Source organism: Falco naumanni, chromosome 1 (genome assembly GCF_017639655.2).
Source record: "Falco naumanni isolate bFalNau1 chromosome 1, bFalNau1.pat, whole genome shotgun sequence".
In the NCBI taxonomy this organism is placed as follows: Eukaryota; Metazoa; Chordata; class Aves; order Falconiformes; family Falconidae; genus Falco; species Falco naumanni.
The window spans coordinates 4,188,696-4,211,705 of record NC_054054.1 but is presented as its reverse complement, the minus strand read 5'-3'; the positions used below and the strand labels follow the sequence as shown (position 1 = coordinate 4,211,705).

General features: G+C 43.2%; 1 protein-coding gene across 3 annotated transcripts in view; it reads right to left on the bottom strand.

Annotated features, from left to right (window-relative positions):
* STOX2 (storkhead box 2) overlaps positions 1-23,010 on the bottom strand; it is a 149,223-nt gene that overhangs the window by 22,090 nt on the left and 104,123 nt on the right. Inside the window, exon 1 of one of the 3 annotated variants that reach the window (XM_040603585.1) lies at positions 4,993-5,121. The exons of the other annotated variants lie outside the window; for them this stretch is intronic. Coding sequence (XP_040459519.1) covers positions 4,993-5,065 — 73 coding nt within the window. The 5' untranslated portion in view covers positions 5,066-5,121. Of the gene's footprint in view, positions 1-4,992; positions 5,122-23,010 lie in introns of those variants that run through there. 3 annotated transcript variants of the gene reach the window in all.

Sequence of the window (23,010 nt, the reverse complement as noted above, 5' to 3'; positions counted from 1 at the left end):
CAGTGAGACCTATGAGCAATATTTTTCAATACACCAGCTGTACGAGCTGTTGTGCAACAGTGATACACATTACCCAAGACACAATAATGACTTAAAATACACATTTGTGCTATACTGTCTTCTGATTGCTTCTGCTTAATCAGGCCTGACCAGATCAATGCTGCAATCCCAACACAGCAGCATTCCTCCAGCTTCAACACAGTACACCGCAAGATCCTCCTCTTTGTTATCTGACCACAGAATGATGACCTTAAAATACAAGCTCTTCTGGATCGTTTTTATTCATATACACCTGAAAAGTTCCTGCCACGTGCTTTATAGACAATGGCAATCAAGAAGATTGTAGGCAGTTTACAGGGAAAACATAAGAGAGAAGCTTTCACATGACTTGGGACCATTTGTCCCGTCATCATTTGAGAATGGAAAAGAACACCATAGTTATTATATTACTATTTACTAATAATTATACCTGCTGTCAACTTTAAACTTGTTTATAGATGAATCTTTGTAATCAGCCACAGAAGTTTAGCAACTTTGATCAACAGTCACCATGCACTTGACGTAGAACAGTTTCTTTAATGAGTAGTGTAATGTCTAAAAAGCATCAAAATTATAAGAAATATACAGATTTAACTAAGCAATTTAAGAAATTACTGTCTTTCACATAGAGATTATCTGTGTCATGGGTATCCTTGTGAGCACTACTAAGTTCACTTCAGTGCAATGTCATATATTGCACTCCTTGAGATTCAACCTTATCAGTTTCACTAGGCACCAACATGGGCTCCCTGAGTAGCTTTAAGGGCATCCAGGTGAAAGGCAGTAACTTCCTCATTTGTTTTATCTAGATCATCAAAGACCTGGCAATTTCTTAAAACAAAGCACCGTCTGGCAAGAGTATCCTTCATGTCTACTCCCAGCCATGTACTCACACTGACATCTACGCAGGTGCCAGGATGGGAGAGCAGGAGGAGACCTCTTTCTTTCCCTTGCACCTGGAATGATCCACTCACAGCTAACCAGAATGATATTTAAGATGTAAGGAATGGGCCTTAAAATCATAATCAGCTTCCTGATGGGGGAAAGGGACTGGAGGAGAGTTACACATGAAGCCTAGCAAGTGCTGCTAACTGACATAGGTTTGCTCTGCAGCCTCCCAGCTGCCCCCAGAGGGATCCTTGGACAAGAACTCAGTCACCCCCAACTGGGAATTAAAACTGGTTAAGTAAAAGTTAAGGAAGTATACCTGGATTTTAGTAACCTTGCATTTGCACTAGCTTTCCTTTCAAAGTAGGCCTCCAGCATGGAATTGCTTTTCTAGGTTAGCGTGCACAAAACGCTCAGTCTGCACGTCTGACCCCTTCCAGCTGTGCTCGTCAACAGGAACAAGCTAAGAGTTTCCACCAAAATACCAATTACACTTCACATAACTCATCGATATAAAACATTCAGTATCAGTTCCTTAATGTTAACACAATCTCTAGCAAAGCACGCTATAGTTAATATGCTAAGGTAACATACATCCTGCTTGCAAATATTTAGGAGCTTAACAACCATTTAATTAACTACAAAAACTACTATAATACTCCATTAAATCATAATTTAAATGGCCTTAAATGCAATAGAAATGGCCAACAAATATTGGTTTTTATGAGAACTTTTATTTCTGTTTCGTAAGGTACTACTGCCAGTTAAGCCTTATTCTTTTCCACTAAATGCTTTTCAACCTTCTTCATTTTGACAAGGAAATTCTTATTTCACCTCTGTTGTGCCAGAATTACCTCCATAGCTTGCTGTCCATGGCTGTCTGCTGGAGAAAATTACTGGCTCTTGATTTAAAAAGGCTAGCGCACATCTGTAAAACTTTCAGCAGACCTACTGATAGAAAGCCAAAACCCTCTCGCTCAGAGAGGCTCTAATTTGCCAAGTTTTATCTTAGCTATCCCTATGGCTCTGGGAAATTACAAGCACTCTGTGGTTATAGTTAAGTGAACAAACTTCTTTGATGCACAACAACAGAAAATATTTTGCGCCTATGATTTAATATTTCAACATCAGTTATGCACATAAATACTGTCTAGCCTGTTGAACAGAAGGTTTACAACTTCTTTAGAAAAGATCTGCTTAAAAAAAAATCAAATATGCTTTTCCTAATTTTTTTTGAAGACCACATCACTTACATAAAACATCTAGCATATGGCTCCTGTTAGCTCTGACTGATGCTTGTCTCAAGCATCTTTCTTTTGAAATCAAATTACTATCCTTGACTTTCACATGTTTATGTTCCCAATTAAATGACAACTGGAGCTCAAAAAGCAGTTTTCACCAGCTGACTGCATGTTTTGTTTAAATATGACACACACACACATATATATAGTTTTAGCTCTGTTTCTGCAGTGTCTTTCCAACCTTTTCTCTAAAGAATTTAAGCAAAAAAGTTTTCCAGTCTTCTTGTTTTAAGTGGCACTCAATTTTCAAAAATGTCTAAGCATGTAACAAACTATGAATGGGATTTGTCATCAACTATGCCTTAGGGATTTGTAGCCCTACCCTGTGGGAAAAAACCCAATTATTGTTACTTAGAACAAAAGATTATGTAGCACGTAAAATAAACACTTAGCTCTTACGTAGCACATTTCTTCAGTGGATTTCAAAACGTTCCAAAAAACATAAACATAACTATCCTTAACATGCAGATGAGAAAGTGATGGTCTGTAACAGAGCTGGGAATGAAAGTTGACACATCCAGAACCCACACCTGCCAGAACCTTTCCTGTGCCAGTTTATGTAGAGCCTCTGTTCTCTGAAAGTCTGGGTACCACCATCTTGAGAGAAAATGAGATAGACAATATTCTGCACCATGTATCAGCAATTAAACTATCAACTACATACTGATGCCAGAATTTTTATTTGTGATTCTGCTGCTGGAAATAAGTGACCTGGAAGTCAAACTTCCCGTCTCATTAAGTTTGCATGAAGATTGTTTGAAAAGTCACCTCTTGACTTATAAATGGAACCAATTCAGTACAGTCATTGTGAAAGAAAATCAAGGGAATTACAGTGCAAAGCCACAATATATTAGAATTTATACACACTATTTCCCTGAAACGGGAAGAGACCCTGTGATTATATTTTGCGTCCTGCAAAATACAGAAGCCAAAGCCCAGTTTCCCTTCTCCATCCAGACTCTCAACACCTTTTTAACCTTTTGCTTCCTACAGATCAAGACAAACTTTAAACATTTTTTTTAGCTTGGTTTCCACAGGAAATGAGGCTTGCACAGTCACAGTCTGTGTGCATGCATGTGCCAGGGAGTTGAGCCTCAGTAGACAACAGAGTGTTTGCTATGCATGCTCCATCTGCACAGAGCTTCAGGCATAGCCACCTCCCACTAGACAAGTAGAGAATCCAGTCAAAAAACACTTGTCAAGGGAAATCTGACTTCACTATTGCTGCTTACAGAACTACATTATTAATCAGAAAACATCAAACTAGAGTACAGTAACTTCATGGCACCTCATGACAAAAAATTGCTTGCCAACAGCCTGTTCTGGTCAACACTCACATTTCACTCTGGGAAGAACTACAGAAAGGTCCTTTTCAAACAAAAGGTAGATAACAAAACCAAAACTACTCGCTACGAGCAAAAAGAGGGCTCTTCAGTCTAAAATATTACCACTTTTTTTCAAGAATACTGTAAGTGAAAAGCCTGCTTTAGAAAATGCACATTCTCAGGTTTACTTCAAGAAAGGAGAGATGCTGAAGAAGTTACATGGCTGGCCTGGGTTGTACATGATCCCTTTCTCCCCCAAAACCCCAATGGGACTGAATCACTCTAATGACAGAATACTTACTAAGATGTAGCAAACAAAACCTTTCTTATGTGAACTCACAACAATGATATATAATTGCCATTTTAAGCCAGAGAACATTTCCATCTGATTAGACAACAGGAGGGAACAGGAAGAATATGCATATTTTTATGTATTATCCAGATTACTCTGAAATACATTGGATCTGCACTAGCACACTAGCACAGAAAAGAACACACTTTACAGGCAAAATCTGAAATAAAGAGAATTAGAAGGTGTGTTGCTTGCACTGCTCTCAGACATAGCTAAATCCTCCTTTTAAACTATATTTCCTGGAGTATTTTATGAACAAAGCTGCAGGTTGTGTTTACTAGACAATTAGACACATCAGAGGACTGATAACAATAAGAAAAAAAATACATTCAAGATTTGTCCATTTATTCCTCTTTAAGAGCAGCTTAAACAAAGGCTTGACAAATGCATTAACACACGTTCACTAAGCAGCAAGCTCCATCTGCACCCTGAAATGCACACACCTCAAAATGTACCTTTCCCTTGCAGACACAAATCACAAACACTTCAAGAATGTGACCTGGCAATGTGACCACTCCGATTCTAACCAGCCTGAAGAAAACACAGCAACCTTAATAATGACCAACCATATGACAAACACTTGCCTCTGAACAAGGTTCTAATCCCTTGCCAGTTATTAACTTTAACCACGTAAATTGATCTATTTAACCGTTCAGACCCAGCTAAAATCACGATCCCCAGGTTCACCAAGTGGCACTGACTTTCAGAAACAGGTGCTAAATTGCCCACGGTCAGCAGAATTGTCTTACATGCATTCATCCTGTGTATTTCCTGTGACTTAAATTTCCTTTTCTTTGTCCATGTCCTGTGGCCAGCTGCCTCCTGATCCAAAGTGATATCCCAGCACGTGTTACAACTACGATCATAAAAAGTTTCTGCTGGAGCACGGAACTTTCCCAGAGGATTCAGTCGAGGAGATACTGGTGGCATTGCTTATCCTGGGAAGGAGGAGGGTGGGACTGTGGTTTTTTAATATATTGTGTGCTTTAGAATGTATTTCCTCAATCAATGTTTTTCAAATGCATCTTTTATTAAATGTCCACGTCTATATTCCTGGCACACAATATGTTAAAAAAGGGGGACTTACCTGAACCCTTATAGTCTGGTTCCATGCTCCAGTAAAGTATGTAGAGTAGCTGTGATGTAACAACAATGTGCATATTGGGGCTTTATATCACTGTGGAAGCTGGCTGAATGCAGCATAGGTCAGTGCCACAGGACCTGAAAGAAGAAAAACAAAGCATGCTTTTAGGCAGTAATATGCTGAACACCCACCTCTTAAAGCAGGAAACAGCAGCTTCCAGAAAATAAAAAATAATGCAGTATCTATGCAGGTCCACTGAAAGGAATGCTATTTCACACAATTCTCTGATAAGCACAAGAAATAAACGGTTAAGAAATGACAGGGGAGGTGGAGAATCTAAAAGGGACTACAAACATCAATTCCCACACAGTGTTTTGCAAACATCTCTCTCTTTTTGCCCTATTTTCATGGAATGGCTGGAATCACATTCTGACACCACCCCCTGTTCCGAAGGCACTCACAGTCTTCGCAAAGCACCTCTCCACTGCAGTGCCTCAGGATTCTGCAGTGTCACTCCTCTTCTCCCTGGCTCTCTGCAAAGTGAAGTCATAGGAATGGATCAGCCAACCTGACTTCTCACTACCCTGCCCAGAATCCTTTGTGAACCGAAATGAGTCATCGCTCTGAAAAAATCCACAGCGCAACATTCCAGGTTTCTCCCTACGTCTGCGCTGGCTTCTTTGTCTTTGAAACGAAGTGCCTATGTGCCTGTGCTTCTGGAACGGTGCCCAGCTGCATTGTACAGGATAACAAGCCAGCCTCCTCATTTAGTGGACAAGAAAGCTATTTACATGCATTAGCAAAGACAAATAAAGCTTTAACCCTCTAGTCAAGACAAAAAATTTACCCCAACATACCTTCCTGGAATACAGAACCCTGCAATACAAAAAGCCACAAATGCAGAGACATACGTGCGGGCACACACACTGGCACAGAGCAGTATTTTCTTAAATTACTCACTATTTACCATGACACCAGTTTTTACTCTATCAATTAAAAAGAAAGATTTACTCTCCTTCATCCGTCCTGAAGAACACTGCAGACCTGCACATAACAAACAGCTCTGGTGCACACTGGATCAAAGTTGTGCTGCTGCAAACCGTTTATCAAAAAATTAGAAGCAGTGGACAAGTTCTTGCAAGCTCAATTTTCATCACCCCATTCACTATTTGGGCTCATAACAAAGTGAGCCCTGAAACCATGCCAGACAGAAAATGTCAAACTGCTCCAAGTGCCGAGAGCCAGCAGAACTGCTTCAGCTTCTGCTGCTACTGACAAAGAAGGTAATGCTCAGAACGGGGTCACTGTGTCAGGATCTCACTCCCAGTGCTACGTTTTCCTTTGCTTGGCAAGGATATGCTAAGCTAAAGCATCAGGAAAACACGGAAGAAGAGGCAGGAATAGTGTGTGATGAGAGACAGATGCTGCTGTTTTGGAGAAACATTTGTAGTTGTTTGAGGGTTTTCTTTTAAGTGAAGGAAACATTTTAAATTGCCTTTACTGTAAAAGAACTATTTCTAGTCGTGATCGAGTCATCAAAATGTGAAGACTGATATGCAGAAATGGAGGGGCAAAGAAAAAAAGAAGTGCTGCCATGAGGCACTTATTTAAAGGTTCCTATATCCTAAGCACTCTGAAATAGTTTGAAGCAGAGTAGGCACATAATCCATAAAATCCTGAAACACAGCACTTTAGGACTTACCTGTGCTGTGCTGAACAGGCAGGTCGCTTGGGTTCTGCCCTAAATGAACACACCAGGTGTTCAGGACTGACTGAAATACGAAGATCACCACCTCCCTACGCTGCAAGCCTGAGTCTTACAGCTACCCTGGCAGTGAAACAGTCAAACCCTGCCTAAAATAGGTCTATGTAAGTGTTCCAAGAGAGCAAGTAAATAGCTGGGTTACACAACTAACAAGTCACTTTAGTTTACAGGTCTATGACAACAGTTATGCAGCAAAGCCATATTATAAACAGGCTAATTTACAAGCGTAAGGTAAGCTGGGTGCTTTGCTACACCTGTAGTTACACAGTAGCCAAAAATCTCAACTTTAAAAACTGTGGTTTTGCTATACACACCGTCATCAATTTCTGTGTTCCCTGAAGGCCACATTCCAGGAAATCTTCCTTCAACTTTACAGGAGTTTTGTCTTCCCTGGGGCTGCAGGATCAGCAACAAAGCCTCTAATGAATCCAACTTGGCATTCTCAATGTTTGGGTCCCCCAGGATCATCGGACAGAAACTGGGTTGTTTGTCTGCTAAGCCCACACCCACTTTACAGCAACGAAATTAATTCCAAGAAGAAAAATTTCTGTGGGCTTAGAAGTGAATTACAAGAGGCACCTACTGAAAGAAATAATGAGAGCTCCAATCTGCTTTTCCTTTGCACTACACAACAGTCATGCAAAGCGAAACAGCTGGGCTTGTGTATGCAGTACCGTTTCCACACGCATGCACAAGTTCTTGCAGCAGTAGTCATGCTACTATCGCCGAAGTTAAAATACTGGCAGAAGAAAGATACAGGTAATATCACAGCCCAAAATACCCTTTCTAATAAATTTCTCTAGCACTTGCACCCGAATTACGTACACAGGACCAGCCTGACTACTCTGAACAGACAGAAAGCTCTTTGAATGAGACAATTCCTCTTGCACATGTGATGCCCTCCCTAGAGACACTTAGAATGCATCGAACATGCACAAGTACCTAGGGTGCACGTGTCTTGTGTGCACATGCACCTAGGCATGCCTTTACTCAAATCCATCAGCTCACAGCACCACCACACAGCCCTTTAATCAGTATTAAGCACCGCAAGAAGTGCCCAATACCTCAAGCATGGCAGAGAGCAAAAGTGAGAGACCACCAGCAGCAAATATGTAAATAAGAATGTTTAGAAGAGCTGAAGTTGATGGATAAACCAGTGCTGCCATCATCAGTGATGCTACTGCAGCGTGACCTCACAGGAAGAAGGCTTAGTCAAAATACCACATGTATTTCCCAATCAAGGCAGCTGTTCTTCCATTCTACACCTCCCCCCAGCACGAAGTGAGTTGGTACTGAAACAAAAGCTGCCTTATTGACAGCATACAGCACAAATACACCATATACTTCTCCTTGTGTGACTCCATGCATGCACATGCATGTGAATAGACCAGTACGGAATACAGTGTAGCCTGAGATCGATCTCCTTCCTACACCAAGAAAGTACATGAAGTAAAGATCCCATTTTCTTCCTTTACACATGCATTGTGTTGGAGTTGAACCCAGGCTCCTTTGTGAAACTCCACATTAGCTTGCATACATCCTCGAGCTCTCCCAAGCCAGAGCCTGGGATTCCCGTCCTTCGCCACAGCCTTTTCACCATCACCAGAGGAAAATTCAAGAAGAGAAACATGCTCGAATGGAGGTAACAAAAAAGGTTAGAAAAAAGAACACTACCAAAAGACAAAGAAGGTTATCAAGAGCATGAGAAAATTCAGACTAGCTTGTAACAGTTTCAGTGGATCCAGAATTTTGGAAACTAATAGCAGCCATCAGCACTCTGCATTCAGACTCTGTAGCCGCAGAGACTATGGTCATGTACTACTAAGGTTACTTCTACAAGAACCAACTTCACAAAGCAGGAAGCACCTGAACACCAGACTGGGAACACAACCAATGAACTGTGGCCCCGGAAGAAACCAGATTAAGGAACATCAGAAAGACACAAACATACACTTACGTTTCTTTATGAAATCTTTTAATTGTAAAAAATTTTACTTATTTGTGCTCCACTAATAACAACATATTTGTAGTACGCTAATAAGTTCCACTTGGCTTACCTGAACAAATCTCCTGGTTCTTTAAGAAATCACTCAAGAAAACACAAGAGGGAACATGATCAGGGTATTAAATTCAGCAACATCCCGACAAGTAATGCCTATCTGGTTTTGTGCTAATGTTGTCTAAGAGCTTAAATACTCCTTTTTTTCCCCTCCTGCAGCTTATACCCCAATGCATTTGCAGAGAACATACCTCCCTTCCTTCAGATCTTACATCACTGGCTTTAAAAAACCCATATGTTTAGTGTTCTTTCCTATGTCTGCCCCTCCTGTCCCTTTAATCTTTCTAGAGGACTTTTCTACATTTACTCGAACTTACATAACTTTTCTTTAAAAAGCAACCACCAGAATTCTGGACCATATTCTAGTGCTCCAGCTAACCTCTCACCTGTGTCAGGCACAAGATAATTGAAATTTCCATACTTTTAGTGGAAATACCCTGCCCTATACATAGTAAGAATTAAACTTGCTTTTTTTCACAGCTGAACTATGGTTCACTATTACCCCACAACTGAACAGCCGGTTCCAGGTATCTTTTTTATGCTACCTGCAACTCAGAGTTTGAAGCAAATACTCCTGGTTTGACTCCCAAGACTATGATCTTGCTCATTACACTTTAACAGCTCACTCTGTGGACATGACTAAGGATCTTTGACCAGACAATTCTTCTTATTTGTTATCCATTTTTTAACCATCTCCACTTTATCACATGCTAAAATGTCACAAAAACTAAAATGAGAAACAAACAATACTTGAAATGTTACCTAATGCAGGACAGAACCCCGTGCCACACTTGCTAATACAACCCAGTAAACTGCATTTGAATGAACCCATCAAGTCTTAACAGAAGAAACAAAGCCACCCACAAAACTCAGTCCCCCAAAAGCCCTGTATGTAAAACAATTGTCTTTTTAGAATTTGATTACTAAAAGTTTCTTTCAATTATGGCCCATTGTGAATTATACGATATTTTTAAATGATGCAGAAAAAATTTCTAACAGGTTTTGCAGCTAGGACCATGGTATGGGAGGGGAGGAGGGTTTGGGGTTGGTTGTTTTTTGCACAGAGAACTGTTACTATTAAATTAATTCGATTACTGTTAAAGCTGTATTATCATTGACTACACTGTTGCCTGAACTCCCAAATTACCGACCTCTGGTCAAACTGACCCACCCTCTCAAGCAGTTAAAACTGATGAACAAAAGGACTTCCAGTCAACCTTGGGAAACAAACAACACCGTTACCTAAATTACCCAGAAAGAAGCCTCCAAGTGAGAAAGTTCTGGCCAAGAGGACACAAACCGATAAGGTGTTGCAACCCACAGAAAATTAGTTGCGAGCCGAACAAAGGTAATGGCAGTAACGGGAGAGCATGACCTCCAGCTCAAATAGCCCCTCTGCCCAAAAGAGGGCAAACCCCCACTTCGGGAGCATGCCCAGCTGGTAAAAAACCTTCAGCAGTGCTATCTGAGGATGCGCACTGATTTGCATCAGAAGCGAGACACTTGTATCCAATCCTGTTCGTGAACAAAAATGAATATGAAATATGCTATGAATATGCAAGCACTCTGCTGTGTGTAACCGGTACCCTCGAGTAGCTTGGTGTGTGTGTTAGGAGGAAAGATCCCGCGTGCACCCTGTGCTGCAATAAACCAGTGTTGGCTTTCTAAACTATCATTTGGTTCGGAGAGTTCTCCTGGTTACGATTTTCAGTAACATCACCACCACTCCACCCCCTCAAAAAACAAAGCCTGCCTGTTTTCTGGCAGCAAACAGTAAATGCAAGGGAAGATAGAAGCATTAAAAAAAAAATGACACTAGACGAGATTTGGCAAGAAAGCGAGCACATAAGAAACAAAAGAAAAAAACAACAAACAATGATAACCCTGGCTGTTTTCTTTTAGGGTGGGAATTATAAAGGCAGAGAAAAATATTCCTTTACAAACTCCTGAAAGCACAGAACATGGCTGTTGAAACATAACAATCAGCCTGCCTTAAACACATGTTCTTGACTATCCTCTTCAGTTTAGCCAAAATACATTTTTCATTGTGGCTGGGGAAGCTGCAGCAAATATTCAGCAACAGTCCAGTCAGCAGCTAAAAATATTGAAAGGTGAAAGGACAATTAGCAATACAATCCAAACCCACAGTGCACTCTCATTTATATTGACTGCTGTAACCATGGAAGGATTTTCATCCCAAAGATGATACTGCAGTGATTACAGCTTCTCAAACAAATAGTCATGACTGGCAGTAACTTCAGGTTAAAATAAGAACCTGCAACACTGAACACAAGTCCCATGGTACTGCAGCAGCCTTTAACAGCCCAGTTTTTCCTGGCTGGGAAAGAACCGATGAAAAGGCCAGGCATGGAATCAATTATAATAGTGCCAAAGTGGTTTTAAAAATAAAAGGTTAGACACTCCAAAGACTTAGCAGTTGAGTTTACTGGGTCGTTTTTTTTCCCTGTGGTGGAAAGCAGAGTTTTCACTATGGCTGGAGTACATTTAAGAAGATGTACTTTCACGGTTATAAAATCAAAATGTCTTACACCCTAATACATGAAGCGGCTATATTAGGATATTCTGCCTCTATGCTCTACCTGCATGGGGTAGATGCAGTGGCCCCTGTTTCCCACAGTGGCTCAAAATACTTTCATATTCTGTCCTTTGGTCTCATTTGTGTGGGGATCAGCTGTGGAGATCGGAACACGGGAAATGCCATGGCACACCAGCTCAGCAACTCACCAAATCTGCTGCCTTTCAGGAGGGTCAAGCATCACATCTTAGAAGAAGCATTAGAAAACCAATTGCACACATTGACACTGGTACTGCATCTTGAAGGGAAATCTCCTTGTTCCAGACACAAACAGTTCTTTTGAGATCCTTAAGGATTGGCAGATTTTCATTTTTTTTCTCCCAATTAGTATGACTATCAGCAAATGCATACCTCCTCAAAAGAATGCCAGTACTTTGGAATCAGGGGTTCCCACAATTAAAACAACTCACTACGTTAAATGTTTCCTCCTATCCAATTCACATGTTTTTTGCTTCTTAATTTTACTGAGCACTCATTTTATTACAGGAAGCAGTAAACCAAAACCTACAACAGGTGTTTTACTACTATTACAACAGTAACAGCTCCCTACCTCCTGCTCTTTTATTTTTAAGTTAAATTTCAGCCATCTGAAAGCCTCTCAGTACATGAGCCATAAAACCAAACATGGTATCCAAAACAAGGATGAAATTATCAATTTCAGACAGATCCCTCTTGCATGACTTCTTACACATCTCCTAATTTCCAGTCTTGGGTTTGGACTTTTAATTACCAGCCCCTGACTCATCTAACACGTTCACCACTGACTCCAGCAACATGCAGACCATACTCCTAAAAAAGTACAAAAACTAACATACCTGAGCAATACTTTGTCAGCATTCACCACGTTGCCTTACACTATGTTGCTAAGGTCACTATTTTGCAGAATTGCTCAACTGTTTTACTCAGCTGTTGCCAGTGCTTTCTAAAGTCCTCCTCAGCACTCTTAACAAACGTGAACAACTGATCTGGCAGATAGGCTTACCAATTCATTATCCATTCCATCCTTCAGATTTCTAACATAGCTAGTAAACCCCAAACATTTAGTATTGATCCCTGCTGCACAGAACATTTGTTAACCATTTCCAGGGACCAGAACTGGTCATTGTTCTTTCTTCTCCCCAGTATTCTAAACTGAGCTTGACAAGACTTTTCTCTTGGACTTCCACCAAGCATTTGTAAAGCACTAGAGCATGGAAGAGTCCTTGTGCTCCCCAAGTGTTGCTATGACCCAGTTTTCTGAAAGATGAGAGCACGTAAAAATAGTTGTGTCTTTGCCCTCTTATTCAGTATAGAGAGAGACCTGAAGTAGGATAGCAAGACAAGATTCCTGGGATGATTTCAGGAGCTGATGATGACCTTAATTTACACTGAACTAAACCAAAAAGCTACCAAAAGGAGAGGTTTTGGGATAATACTGGGATAATTTGGCAAGTACCCATTGGACAGCGAGAGAAAATCACATATAACAAAATTTTGAGATCAAAGCATAGGGGGTGTATAAATCCAAGCTCTGAACTACTACATTTTATGCCACAGCAAGATATATTTTCTTCACACACGTTAACAACAAGAAAGGAACCATTCCTTTTCTTGTCATTCCTTATTCTGGACCACAAGAAAAAAGGCCTTACAGTTACTGCCATAATCTTTCAATGAGCTACCCCTACAGGCAGCACTTTAACTCACCCAGACCTTATGGGCTCAAGGGCACGACTCCTATTTAAAGGGCTACAAAGTGTCTCTGTCAGAGCTGGAGCTTGACAAGGAGCTCTGCTTCAAAATCATTTCTGATCATCAGTAAACACTGTGCTGCACATGGTGAAGGGGATCACAGAATCACAGAATGGTCAGGGAAGGGACCTCTAGAGATCTAGTCCAACCCTCCTGCTAAAGAAGATTCACCTAGAGCAGATTGCACACTCATGTCCAGGCAAGTTTTGAACATCTCCACAGAAGCAGATTCCACAGCCTGTCTGGGCAGCCTGTCCCAGTGCTCTGCCACCCTCAAGGTAAAGAAGTTCTTCCTCATATTCAGATGGAACTGCCTGTGCTGCAGTTTGTGCCCGTTGCCCCTTGTCCTGTCACTGGGCACCACTGAAAAGAGCCTGGCCCCATCCTCCTGATACTCACCTTTAAGGTATTTGTAGACACTGGTAAGATCCCCTCTCAGTCCTCTCCAGGCTAAACAGGCCCAGCTCTCTCAGCCCCTCCTCATAAGGGAGAAGCTCCAGGCCCCTCATCACCTTCGTAGCCATCCGCTGGCCCCTCTCCAGCAGTTCCCTGTCTCTCTTGAACTGGGGAGCCCAGAACTGGACACAGCACTCCAGGTGTGACCTCCCCAGGGCAGAGTAGAGGGGGAGGATCCCCTCCCTCGACCTGCTGGCCATGCCTCTCCAAATGCACCCCAGGATGGTACCATTGGCCTTCTCGGCCACCAGGGCACACTGCTGGCTCATGGGCAACCTGCCGTCCCCCAGGACTCCCAGGTCCTTCTCCGCAGAGCTGCCCCCCAGCAGGTCAGCCCCAGCCTGTGCTGGTGCCTGGGGTTGTGCCTCCCTCGGTGCAGGGCCTTACACTTGCCTTGGTTGAACTTCATGAGGTTCCTCCCTGCCCAGCTCTCCAGCCTGTCCAGGGCTCGCTGAAGGGCAGCGCAGCCTTCTGCTGAACTGGCCGCTCCTCCCAGTTTGGTATCATCAGCAAACTGGCTGAGGGGACACTCCGTCCCTTCATCCAGGTCCCTGATGAACAGGCTGACCAGGACTGGACCCAGCACTGACCCTGGCCCCCAGCTGGGCTCTGCGCCCCTGATCACGGCCCTCTGAGCTCTGCCGTTCTGCCAGTTCTCAACGCACCCCACTGTCCCCTCGTCTAACCCACGCTGCCTGAGCTTACCTGTGAGGGTGTTGTGGGAGACAGTGGCAAAAGCCTTGCTGAGGTCAAGGCAGACAACATCCACCGCTCTCCCCTTGTCTACCCAGCCAGTCATTCCGTCACAGAAGGCTATCAGGTTGGTCAGGCATGAACTACCCTCGGTGAATCCACTTTGACTGTCCCTGATGACCTTCTTTTCCTCCACATGCTTCGAGATGACCTCCAGAATGACCTGTTCTATCACCTCTCCAGGGACAGAGGTGAGGCTGACCAGCCTGTAGTTTCCTGGGTCCTCCTTCTTGCCTTTTTTGAAGACTGGAGTGACACTGGTTTTCCTCCACAGTCCTCAGGCACCTCTCCTGCTCTCCACGACCTTTCAAAGATGAAGGAGAGTGGGTTGGCAGAAACATCTGCCAGCTCTCAGATGGTGCATGCACTGCTGCTCACCTAGCCACTTGCTTTGGGAGGCTGGTACTGCTGACCAGCCCTTGGAAATGCCTACAGTGGATGTAAGTGGCCCTAAAAGCATTTTCTGAAACCTCCTCCTGCTTGTTTGGTAGCTACAAGTTTTAGTGTTGAAGAGCTGATGTTAGGGCCACTTAAAGAAAAAAACTAGGCTATAAATATTGAATTAGCAGCAGCAGATTGGAGAGAAAAACAAGAAACAATGTAAGTAAGAAAAAAAACCACAGGAAAGGTTAAGAGGAAATGTGAGGAAAGAGATGATTTTTGATTCCTAAAGCAGGCGATGCAGCATATGTGATATTAATGATGAAAGAAGACTTGTTAAAAGAATCCAAATGCTTAGCAGAGCTAAGCGGAAGTAGGAATAATAACCAAATGGTAAGAAATAAAATTAGTACATCCAGCTGTAGAAAGGCTGGGAAAGTATAAGGGTCTACAGGATTGCTGGAATAAGGAAAGTGGGAATGGCTGCATATATCAGTGAAGAAAGCAAACAAATGGACAGTTGTTTTGTGAAGGCCAATCTGCATGTGCTCTGCATCCACTTGGTGCTTGCCTTTGTTTTGTTTTCTAGGCTGACCTTCACCCCGTGCCACACAGAGGATTCAATGAAAGCCTCTGTTCAAAGTCTCAATTAAAAGCCTGAAAGAACAAATGTATCTTGCACTGCAGCCCAAAGCCTGGGCCCAAGTACCAAAACCCCAGCAGCAGGAGCATGCCTGGCAGTTCAGGCACCTGGCTCTGGCCAAGGGAACCTGCGAACCTGCATCCTACACTACAGCAGCTTTAAACAAGCCCTCCCAGTGTTTGGAACAGGCAAAATAGCTAAAAATAAACATTTAGCTTGTTCTTCAAAGGGTTGTTCCTAAGCTTTTGTGTTGGAAGATCAAAGCTAAGGAAGGATGGGGGCTTACAGGACAGTAAAGAAAGCTGAGAGTAAATTAGTAGTGTGCATGCTAATAAGGCACACATGGAACATCACTCCACTGAGGGAGTAGGCTAGTGGTTTGGGCAGTTTGAATGAAAACATGTGAAAGCAGTTAAGCATGTCATCACCAATACCGTCTTTAGAAGTGTTCTGCTGCTTTATGAGAAGCTCTTCAAAACACACATCCACATGTAGTTTCATAGAAAGAAGGTGTAATCCACAAGAACTTGAAAATGTGAGGCCGCCCAAAGCACATCCACCATGCCATGTGCTGTCTGCAAAGCCTCTGCATGAGGGTTGGGCTTTTTTTAAGTTACGGTATTTTATTTTAATTCTGGTACATTTTACTGAGGTATGGCAACATAGATTTGTTATGCAGCATCCAGTTCAGTACACTCTCTGAACAGTTTGGGGAACATCTGTGTAACAGGGATAAGATAGAAATTGACCTCAGGGCTTTGGTCTAAAAGACTAATTTACTGCCAGAATTATCTTGGTGTAATTATACCTACGTAAATGCCCATTTATTCTGGAATAAGAGCAGGGGTTTTTAACCTGATTTAGCTTATAAAACTTCCAAAAGTTGTCTCAACTGGGGGCAGTTGTACATGCATAATCCTGCTAAATTCCTCTGTGTGACCTTTCATATCACATATAAAAGTGAAAATTAAAAACGGAATAATCAGTAGTAGAAATAAAACACAGATTTTATTAGAGGCAAGAATGTGTCTTCCTGTTGTTCAATCAAATGCTTTCTAATGTATTCAAAAAGTAAATGTTAAAACAAAGGAATTACCCTTTTCTTTTACTAGTATTTTTTTCCCTGGGTTCTAACAGCTTCACTTTTGAAAAGCAGATAACCACTGACATTTAGAGGTTCAAGTACTATTTCTCTAAAAACTTCCTGTTATGGTCAAAAGCAGAGATATTAAAGGAGCCAAATTTGGTTCCTATTGCCATATGTTGTTTCTAATAGTCACAGCTTGAGTTTCAAAACTGATGTACGTTTGCACTTCCCTTTATCTCCATTGAGTGCTGCTGTACTCTCAGTACTTTGGAAAATATCAGGAGTTACTTAGGAGCCTAATTTTAGGCACTCATTTCTGGAACCTGGCATAAAAGCTCAGACTTGAACGTGAAAAGAATCCACCTATTGGCTATTTGGGAATATCTGAAAGCCTCAGACACAAAGCCTAAAGTTATGCATCTCCTTCACACTTCCATCTCTAAGTAAGAGCCTGAAAGCCTACTTTAGGGCATAAAGACTTGAATGTGATTTACATGTCTCTTGCCTTGCTCCTGACAAACTTTTTTCAATGGAAGTTTCGATGTAATTAGTGTTCCCAAGAAAAGTTTTGGGTTTGCAAAATTATATTCTTCAGATGAAGAGGGATACAGAGTAAGTTGTTTGTGGTTTCAGAGAATATAATTCCAGCATTCAGAGTCATTTCTTCATGATATCTCTGGAGATTTGGGATGTGAGAGCCTTGTGTAACTTCACAGTGACATTTTCCTCCTGATAACTTCTTGCAAGGGCAGAAGTAACCTTGCCAAACAAGTTTTCCCCTCATATGCAGCCTCTGACTGTATCATTCATCACCTATGCAGGCAGACATCATGCAAGCCTGTTTGCCAGATACTGCTCCTTAGGAAGTGCTTGCAGAACACCAGAGTATATAAACTTTCCCCCAGGCCTCCAGAGCGCGGGCCATCTCCTTCAACTACGGCTTCCATCAACAGTGAAGTCACAGTGCTGGCTTTGTGATATCACAGCATTCTCCGTAGCAACAGCCTATGAGGTCACAAATAAAGGATTATCACTTTGCTGCAGGATTAAAGGAACTAAGAAGCTGGTCTGTCAGGAAGATGGATTTTACTTCAAATAATGGGAATTAAGAGAAAGCTGAAAATAAATGGGTTGTAAATTGTCTTTGTCTGGCATGCAGCTTTTTCAATAATATTGTAAAATAAGATACTGTGTGCTTTGACAGCTCCCAGGTAACTGAGTGAACTGCAGGCTGCCTCCTGAGCTATTACATGGGAGATGAATCCTGAAACAACTTCCCTACCTTTTGACTCCTCAGTCATTTGCTTTTGAAAGTGCACACAGCAGGTCAGATCATTCTCCTCAAACTGTCTGCTGGTTAGTTTATTCACAGGTGGTCAAAGCTAGCAGTAAGTTCCAGAAAGTGACCCCCCAAAAAGTAGAAAAGGAAATCTGGAAACATTTTGCCTTAGCCCACCTTACTGTTTAGGCAAGGGTTTGTGAAGATGATTTCAAACCTGGGGTCTATGTTCCTAAGCCAGAGCAGGGGGGAAAAAATGCACTGTAAGTTGCGGTACTTTATACTTGTTAAAAATGCAAGAAACGGTGATGATTTAGAAGACCCATCCCTGCAAAATATACCTGCAGTCACAGGAATCTTTACTGCAAACATTACTGTTAGAATAACACGCTTGCATGAATAATTTTGTTACACGCTTAGTGGTTTATTTTTTTCAACAATATCTGGTAACCTGTCTGAAACTATTCCAAAGCCTTTATCTCCCTACTCCCCCACCATGGAGGAAATCAAGAATAGTACAAATACAATCACCTGACAAATGCTTCCTGGCCCCTCAAGGAACTACTGAGGCTTCCATGCAACTATCCAGAGCACAAAGTAAAAGTTAATTTAGTTTCAGCTTTTAAAGGGAGTTAACAGTCCATCGGGGGAAGGGAGAACGAAAGGAAGGATGATACCAGGCAAGAACAGACTGACTTACTAGATTATTCACAGAGATCCTATGGTCCATGCATGCTTGCACATGAAAACACTTTTCCCGTATTTTTGAAGTAATTGCCTACTTTTCCAGATGCCTGGCAACTCAGGCTGCCTGATGTCTGGAAACTAGCTACTGCATGCACACAGACTCATCTTACACGTGCAGCAGGTCCAACGCATCAGGTGTACTACGCATGAGTAATTTATGTCAGGGACTGTCCCAGATTTTAAGATTAAGATCTAAAAATCCTAAACCAGCCTGGTTTGTAGTTTTCAAACTGAACTGTGATGCAACCATAAAGCAGTTGTACAGCATCAGAGCATCTCGCAGCTTCAGGCAAATTTTGAGTAAGGGCCTACCTGCAGCTTACTAGAGCTGGAAGGAGAGGCTTCCAGCGTTACGAGTGTAGGCACTAATACCAATTTCTATTCTAGGATGGGAAGAAAACACTGGAGAGCACTGCAGTAGCTGATCAACACTTTACCTAACCTCACCCACCGGTCTGGAAAATTGAGTATCTATTTTGCAGTTGCACAACTGTTAAAAACACCGAGAAGAAATAACACAGACAGATGTTTCACAGTGGTTTAAATATGCTTTGAAATTTCATAACCTATTTAAAAACGTTATTTGTTTCTTTGCCCTCCAGCCCTGGCAATAAAGAATCTCCAAAGCGCTTAGATACACCAGATCTACTGGCTTTTCCGCTAACCTCTACAGCTTTCCAGGCCTGTCAGTACCGGCCGGGTCCAGCTTTCAAACAAACGCTGCTCACGGCAGAGCCGGGCGGCCTCTGGAAGCGGGCACAGCGGAGGCACACGCGGCCTGCCCCAGCCCGGCCACCCCCCGGCGGCCCGCCGCGGCACCACGCAGGCCCAGCCGCCAGCGCGCCCCCGCCGGTACAACCGGCCCGCCCGCACCAACCGACGCCCCGGCGCTCGGTGGGCCGCGCTGCCGCAGCTGTTACTGCGCAGCAAAGCGGGCAACCGACTCGAGCGGGAAAGAACCGCGGCCGCGGCCCCGGCCCGGCGGCCTCCCGGCGGCGCGGTACCTCACCAGTGGCACCTCCCGGCGGCGCTGAGGCGCGGCCGCCCCGCCCCGGCATGCCCCGCGCGGGGGCACGGCAGCCCGTCGCCATGGCAACGCGTGGCAGCAACGTGCGGGGCCCGGACCCAGCGCCTCCCTTCCCAAAGCCTAAAGGGAAGCTGGCAAGGCTCCAGGGCCCCCAGCACGGGCAAGGAAAGCACTATTCACCCAGCCCGACGATGCGGTGTCACCCCCGCCTTTGCGCTACGCACTTCCAAGCGAACCCGGGGGCAGTGCTCTCCTCCGGTGAAGGCCGCCCGCGCCCCAGCCATTTTGGATGCGGGCGCAGCTCCCGCAGGACACGGACCTCTGCGCGCTGCGACCTCACGAACCACCCAGGCCCCAGCCTGGTGGAGCTCAGAAACAAAAATCAAACATTTTTTTGTGGATAGGTTTCTTTGGGCTTGGGGCTGTGGGGTTCCTTTGTGTTTTCATTTGACATTGGGCATTTTACATGGTGGTAAAGCAGATTTCCATCCAATTCCTGTTTCCGCGCACTGTCTTTCTCACAAGAAACCCTCCCATCTGAAGCGAGGGCACAGCAGGGGCTTGGTACTCAAAAAAAGTGGTAAAGGTACAAAAATCCCTTTGCCTCCCCGAGGGCGGTGGCATGACAGGACGCGCACTGCTGACATCAGACGTAAACCTGAACAGTCACTGCAACCAAATCCACCCCCTTCTTCGAAAGGCTAAACCCTTCAAGTATTTTATGCAACTTTTTAACTCGATGTGGCTTCATAATTGATCCAAGGTTTTTGTTGTTTTGGTTTTAAAGTAGGTAAAACAAGGACCACAGCAAAATACTCCCCTCTGGCTGCTGAAGTAGAATCTGAACTCATACAGAAACTTGGGCCAATTTTCCACCTTTTAAAAAAGAAATTATCATCTAAAGGGACAACCATGAAGGAAATGCTTTTGCACCAGAATGGTAGAAAGACCCGCCACCTCTTTCTTGAATAGATGCAGGAGGTTCTATGACTCAAAAATGCTTTGTAAAAATGGTGACCAGCACACATGCTGAAAACCAAAGCTGCAGAGCAAAGCTAAAAACCTCACACTCTCCATCTCTCTTGGTTCTGCTTATAGAATGATGTCTGATTATACAGCCTTAGAAAACCCACAAATCCAAAACAACATCAAAAGCAAAGCACGCAGGAGAATTATAAAGGCAAATCACAGGGTAACAAGAGGTGCTTGCTGTATATCCCAAGGATGAATTTGAACTTTGCTCTGAACCTAGGCTGAAGTCTTTCTTCAGAAGTATAAATGGGCATCTTGGGTTTTAGGGCGGGTGTGTCTCATGGTCCATGGGCACTATGCACAGCCTAACCACACCAAACTGACCGACGTTTAGGAGAAAGCTAAAGCAGTATTTGTGCTACACTGGTGTTTGGGATGCAGCTGATGCAAGCTCTGGTAAGACAGAGGAGGTCTGCAGCATGCCGTGGTCAAGAATCAGCACCATGACCTCATCCTCCTCCAGTGCTCAAGCACGAGGGAAGCTGAGATTGGACTAGCAGCCAATTAACCACTGATTCAGCCTGAATTTCAAAGTTCTTCCCTTTATGAGATCACTCATCGTTTGAATTACTTAAAAGAAGCTGCACAAATGCTTTTATTCCAGACTTTGACATGCAACCCATTACTGGAGCTGGCTAACCTGAAAGAAATGGAAACATTATGCTTAAGCAATGGAAAAAAAGATCAAGAAGGTAACGCAGCAGAGCAATACAAATATGCAGCAAAGGCAACTGCCACCACTCTTAAGCAAGACTGAGAACTGCTGCACAGCAGCACAAGAGGTAGGATCTCCCTTGCCCTGCAACAACACGCTGCAAATGCACACGCAATCTGCAAGACCACTGGCACAGCCCTTTCATACTAAACAAATAGTTAAAACAGTGAAAAAGAAAAAAACAAATCAAAACAAAAAAAACTTGCTTTAAATCAGATTTCCCCATGCTAGACAGTACAAAAAAGCTATAGCACGCAACTCCTATGATCCTGCAGGAAACCCCAGGCCAAGGCTCAGCACAGAAGCTACAAGCCAAGACAGTGCAAAGGTTTTTAAAAAGCTATACCACCATATTGTGTCCAAAGCATTTTCTTGCCCATACATCTATTTCCCATAGTACTTCTTTGGCTTCTCTGTTCGCGATTAATCTTTGAAACCTTTAAATGCTGGCAATTGTCTTTCCTTCACTAATGCCACTGAAATCCATCACTTCCCTCTACAAGTCAGGTACAAGGAAATGGTTCTTTAGTGGGTGACATCAGCAGCGTCTGGCATTTTACAAGATCTGGAAGATGACCAGCCCTGCCCCAAGGAGTTCACAGCCTAGTTCAGACAGAGCTAACATGTTTCAGATATAATCTATGAGGCCATGGAAGCATGAGATCATTTCCTCCTTGTGATCTTCAGCTTTATGTACTTATCAATTACTTCTGTTGAAAAGGTTCCTTTGAAAAATTAAAAAAAAAAAAAAAAAAAAAAAAGAAGAAAGGAGGGGAAGGAAGGAAAGGGAAAAACGAGGAGGGGGGAAACGTGGTGGAGGGCAAAAAAGAAAGGTTCATAACGATTTTATCAGTTTTGGTATTTGGCTTTGGGACCAACCGTGTACCTGAAGTTATTAAACATTCATGATTCCCTTTTTCCTCAAGTACAGGAGGAGGAACCTGGCAAACAACCAGGGAGGACAAGATGACTGACAATAGCTTACAGCTAAACTAGCAACTGTTCAACCACATTGCACAATCTATAGAAGATGTGCCACGACTATTAGCTTAAGGATGGTAAGCCTACAATCAAAAGCCATCATTTCTATTGGCATCTCATTTGTATTTAAATAAAATAAGGAAAAACTGGGTGCTCACGTATTTCTGCAGTATCTGAAGGCAAAGGATTCCTTAGCTTTCTCCACACAGTTTCTGTTATCTGGAAGCCTGGAATGATCTAACCACTACCTTCACATACAGGATTTGCCCAGATACTAAAATTCTGGAATTCTGGTGGAAGCTTACAGGTGTTTTTGCTCTTTTATCCTTCACTGCTAAAAAGGAGAGATTAAGGCAAAGATTAAACTAGGCTAGGCACTCAATTTGTTCCAACCTCCCATCTCTCAGATGCAGGTTCAAAAATGTCAACCTGAACTAACAGATGACCATCAAGCAAATTAGTTACACCAAGAACCAGATTTGAGGCTGTGCACTGACTAGTAAGAACCCCAGGAGGAGATCCTCCAACAGCACACCTGGATTTTTCCAGCCACCAGGAAAAGCTCCACACCCAATTCCTGCAGGCTAATCATCAGGATTCCCTAAACAGCACCAGGAAAACAGCTCTGATTCAAAAGCAAGGAGTGGTGAAGATGACAGAAAGCTGCCCGACCCATTTGTGGTGCATGCAGTGCTGTGACTGTAACTGATGGAAATGTGCCTGGGTCAGCTTCAGGCTACCCATGTGGGGTAACGCCCTGACCGCTCCA